At 54.0% G+C, this 5,080-nt stretch overlaps 1 protein-coding gene across 1 annotated transcript; it reads right to left on the bottom strand.

Moving 5' to 3' along the window:
- Positions 1-2,874: 2,874 nt before the first annotated feature.
- ASCL1 (achaete-scute family bHLH transcription factor 1) lies at positions 2,875-5,080 on the bottom strand. The gene is made up of 2 exons (XM_066184645.1): positions 4,319-5,080; positions 2,875-4,119 (listed from the first exon to the last, which is right to left on the bottom strand). Exon 1 carries the CDS (start codon positions 4,989-4,991, stop codon positions 4,341-4,343), a length of 651 nt encoding a protein of 216 aa, XP_066040742.1. The 5' UTR covers positions 4,992-5,080; the 3' UTR covers positions 2,875-4,119; positions 4,319-4,340.

The raw sequence follows: 5,080 nt of genomic DNA, 5'->3' as shown, positions 1-5,080 counted from the left end.
CTGCATTATGGAGCGGCGAGCCAGGGCGTCCCGTGTGTGCCCCCCCCGGCCCCGCCCGGCCGCGCCCGCCTTTCCTTGGGCAGGTGCCCGCTCCCCTCGCGTGCTGCCGGCCCCGGCCGCCCTCGGCCCGGGCAGCGCGGAGCGGAGCGGAGCGGGGCGGGAGCGGCGCGGGGCGGGGAGCGCGGGCGGGCGGGCGGGCGGCAGCTGCGGCGGGCGCACGCCGCCCCCGAGCCCGGCGGGCCCCCGCCGCGCCGCCGCCGCCGGGATAAAGGCTGAGGCACGACACGCGCGGGGACAGCGCTGCCCGCTGCCTGCCCGGCCCCCGCCGCCCCCCCGCCTGCCCCTGCGAGCCCGCACACAAAAGGCAGGACCTGCGCCGCGGGGAGGGGCAGGGAAGAAAAAGGAAGAAGGAGGGGGAGCAAACAAACAAATTTAAAAAAAATAAAAAAAAAGGAGAGGGGGGAAGAAAGGGATTTTTGAAACAGGGAAAGAACCCCCGGGCTCCCCAAAAGGGTGAGGGTCGGCGCCTCTCTCCGAGGGGTCGGCACTTCTCTCTTCTTACCTGTGCGGGAGGGGTGGAGGGCGCGGAGGCTCCGCGGGACCAGCGCTATTCCCGCGTGAGGAAAAAAGTTTGGGCATAAGATATCATCACGGGGGGGAGGGCGGGGAGGGGTGTGGGGAGGGGGCAGCGGTGGTGTAGGAATGGGAAGTGAGGGTAAACCCCACGCCGCGGGGAGGTTCTCCCCGGCTCCCGCCCGGCTCCGCGGGCGCGGATCCCGCGGGCCGTGATGTGGGGAGGCGGGGGCAGCGCTGCCCACCGCTGCGGGCCTCGCCGTGCTGCCCCGCTGCCCGAAGGTCTTGGCTTGGGGGGAGGCACACACTCTGGGACAGGCATTTGTTAACGGGACACTTTTCGTGCATTACGGTAAATAAACACACAGGTAGCTAAATTAATGAATCCATGGCCAAGCAACCTTCATCTGCACGCATACCACCTCCGCGCTTCTCTTCCCCCACCCCCCACCAAATCCTGAGTAGTTCTAAAACTTATACTGCGCCCAAAGAAGTCCCTGATTTATGGAGTTTACTAATGCTAACTGAATACTGTCTGTCAGGCAGCGCTGAAAGGCTCTCCGCGCTAATACAAGAAAAGGCTTTGTGTTGCTAAGCGATTAGAGCAGATGTAATGAGATTTACCCCAATCCTGCTTTGCCCTTTCCCTATCTTCAGTAAAATTGTGTGTGTGTGTGTTTTCTTTCTTTCTTTCTTTCTTTCTTTCTGGAGGGGGCTGAGGGGAAAAGGGAGGGAGGAGGTGGTGAATTTCTGAGCCTGTCTTATACATTGTAGCGAACAACAGCGTAACTTTGCCTTTAGTTTAATGAGTCTGGATATTTACTATTCAGAAGTGAGCAAAAAAGAACACCTGTCTACACAAGGAAGAGAAATTTCGCCTTTGTAACAGAATGAAACATTATCCTAATGTTATATTCATAGCTATAAATTACTCGCTACACTTTCTTTGCATACCTTATCTGTACACTTGCAAAAGTGGGTAAATAAAAAGGGAGATGCTGTAAAGGGAGAGCGGATGGCGGCATATAACGGTTATTATTTTCATAACTAAACATTAGTTCCACGAGCGGTTAAAACAATGAGTGTTTGTGCTAAAGTAATGAGGGATTTCGTGACCCCACCGTGTCCCGTCCTCCCGTCCCGTCCTCCCCCTCCTTTTCCCTCCCCCTCCCCCCGCGATTAAATCACGTATTGATCATTTCAGGGCCTGGGGGGAGGAGGCGAAGGGGTCGACGTGTGTATACTTTTAAAGCAATGCAGGAAGGACTATGCATTGACATACACACGTAAAAACGTCCACGTGTGCATATGCGTCCGTGCAAATGTATATATATATATATATATATATATATATATATATATATATATATATATATATATATATATGTAGTTACACATACACACAGAGGGAAAATTCCGGGCTCCTCCACCAAAGTTTCTCCCTCTTCTTTTTTTAAAAATCCCTCTCCTTTTTTGCGCATCCCTCGCAACTCGACGGCACATTTGTAGAGAAGCGGGCTAGGCTTCTTTTTCCTTTTTAACTCCCTACGACACACTGGCTCTCCCTTTTTTTTTTTTTTTTTTTTTTTTTTTGTAAGATGCATTTTGAGCTTTGCTTTCCGCTTGGCTTGGTGCACGCAAACTGAATTTGCAAGTGATGCAGGAGCCAGGCGAAAAGAAGGCGAATTCTGGTCACGTCCTTGCTAACTGACAACAAGCAGGCTAGCCAAAAAAAAAAAAAAAAAAAAAAAAAAGCGGGGAATGGGGGAAGAGTCCAATTTCTTTTTGAGTCTTGGTAATTGGGTACTTTTACAGGCAGATCACGCTATTTAGGCAGAATAACAAGTTTGGAAAGACCAGTATCTCTACACTGCCACCGATTTCTACTACTTTATTTATTTAATTTTATCTCCCTTCTCTCGCTTCCCGTCTTCCCTGCGACGGTTTTATTTACCCAGCCACTCTCTTGGCAGAGGCAACACAGCGCCCCGTGTTTTGGGTGGCGGCGGCTGTGCCATCCCCCGTGTTTTCCTGCCCCGTCAGGTCAGAGCCGCGGAGGAGGACAGGGTCACACCGCCGAAACGCGGGATGGAGCGCCCTCTTTTTTTTAATACTTGGACTTTGGGGGGAATTCTGTAATGTGCAGTGCTTTCAGGAAGGACAATGCAATCATTAATCATTCCCTCGCCTTTTGATTTGGAAATACATTTGCAACACAGAAGGGCAAGAAAACAATGGTGATAGCGCTAGATCTTTGCATATTTATATAGAGATAAAAATATATATGTTACATCCATCAGATACAAACACTTCATATGCAACTTAGCTCCGGTATAACATCGATTAATATTCTGTCCTTACATTCATCGTTGTCAATGGCAGAAAGAAAAAAAATTGCATGCGGTAGGCAGCTGTTCATTTTAATTAAAAAAAGTTTTATTACGAAACTAGTTTTTATAAAATAGGGTTATACAGGACCTTTGTAAGTTTGCAATAAAACAGTAAGAAAAGGCAGTGGTGGGGGGCTTGTTTGTTTGCTTGTCTGGATTTTTTTTTTTCCAAAAGGCAGCATATGAAAACAAATGGCTACCGTTTAGCGTTTGGACAATAGCTGCATAAACTTTGTTCACTTTGAACATTGTTTAATGACATTATTAATACATTAACAAAGTTTCTATGAAGTAAGACACATTGGTGCTAAAGTACATCTGGAGGAAATCCAAATCCTTTACAAAACCACATACAAAAATGGCAGTTGTAAGGTAATGTTGACTACGAGTCTAAACATGAAGAGGTAATAAGCATTACATATTAAAAAAAGTATCAAGATATACACATTTTAAACCATTTGTACAAAACCTCTATAAATCTCTCTCTCTCTTATGTACAAAAATAGCTTAATATATCCCCAAACGGGTACGATAGATACAAATAGATTTTCTTATCATAAAAAAATTCACAAAAAAAAAATTGGAAGCATTCTATGATGGAAACGAGAGGAAAAGCTTGGATTGAGGAGAGGGAGAGGCACAGGGACCTGGGGGAGAGACGGGACTCCAAGGACTTCTTTGAGTACAGCATAGCTTAACTTCAGCATCTCCACAGACATCGGGAAACTAACTGTGTCCACAGGTGGTGAACGCCAGTCTCTGAAGGGCTGCGGCGGGGTGCGAGGATGGGCCGCCTTTCTGCTGAGGAGGAGGAAGAGGAGCTCCACCGCCGGCCGAGGAGCGCAGCGCCCTTTCCCGGGGCTCCCCCGCCGTACCCCCGCTCCGCCGGGGCGCAGTCCGTGGCAGTGCGACGGAGTGCAAAGGCCGGCCGGTCTCCGGGACCGGGGGCGACCGCCCCGACCGCCCCCGCGGCGCAGAGCGCTGTGCCCGCCCGCCGAGAGACGTGCCCGCACCGCCCTCCGACGGCAGGGAAGCTGGAAACGCAACAGGTTCTTTTTCTGCGTGGATTTTTGTCTCTCTGTGTGTGATCTGGTTTTGTGGGTGTTTTGTTTTTCTTTCTGTTTGGGTTTTTTTTCCCCCCCTTTTTGCAAGTGTCCTGTAACAATAAAAGGGAGAGGAGATCAGAGCCGCACCGGGACTAGCGCGGCGTCGGGCCGCAGAACCGCTCGAAAGTACCGCGGGACCCGGTACTTATGGGGCAGTCCGAGGGACAGCCCCGGCTGCGGCCCCGCACCCCGCGTCCGTCCCCCCGCTATCCCCCCGGCCTTCCCCGCCCTCTGCGGGCGCTTACCCACCTGCCGGGAGGGCAGCCGGCGTTCAGAACCAGCTTGTGAAGTCGAGAAGCTCCTGCTCCTCGGGGCTGAGCGGGTCGTAGGAGCCCTCGTCGGAGGAGTAGGAAGAGACGGGGGAGCCCGCCATGGAGTTCATGTCGTGGGAGTAGCTGGGCGAGATGGTGGGCGAGAGGACGCCTGCCTGGAAGGCGGCGCTGACCGCGTCGTGCTCGTCGAGCAGCTGCTGCAGGGCGCGGATGTACTCGACGGCGGAGCGGAGCGTCTCCACCTTGCTCATCTTCTTGTTGGCAGCGCCGTTGGGGACGTGCTCCCGCAGCGTGGCGAAGCCCAGGTTCACCAGCTTCACTCGGTTGCGTTCCCGCTCGTTGCGCCGCGCCACGGCCGCCGGCTGCTGCTGCGGCAGGCTGTACCCGAACCCGCTGAAGTTGAGCCTCCTCTTGCAGCGCATCAGCTCCGGCGAGGCCGAGCGCTGCCGCTTGGCCGCCCGTGGCGCCGAGGGCTTGCCGCCCGGGGAGGGCTGCCCGTCCGCGGGGCTGAGCTGTGGCGGCGGCGCCCCCGGGGGCGGCCCCGGAGGGGCAGCAGCGGCGGCCACCGCCGCGGCGAAGAAACACGCGGGCTGCAGGAAGGGCGGCTGCCCGGCGGCGCTGGACATCCTGGCGGGGCTGCCGCTGGCCATGGGCGAGGGGGCGTCCTGCGAGGCGGGGGCGCCCGAGTGACAGCCGGTCCCCGTCCCCCCACCACCACAAAAAAAAAAAAAAAAAAGGA

This window comes from Chamaea fasciata, unplaced genomic scaffold, assembly GCF_029207755.1.
Source record: "Chamaea fasciata isolate MVZ Bird 193981 ecotype frontalis unplaced genomic scaffold, bChaFas1.0.hap1 SCAF_5, whole genome shotgun sequence".
Lineage (NCBI taxonomy): Eukaryota > Metazoa > Chordata > Aves > Passeriformes > Sylviidae > Chamaea > Chamaea fasciata.
This window is presented reverse-complemented; position numbering and strand designations above follow the sequence as displayed.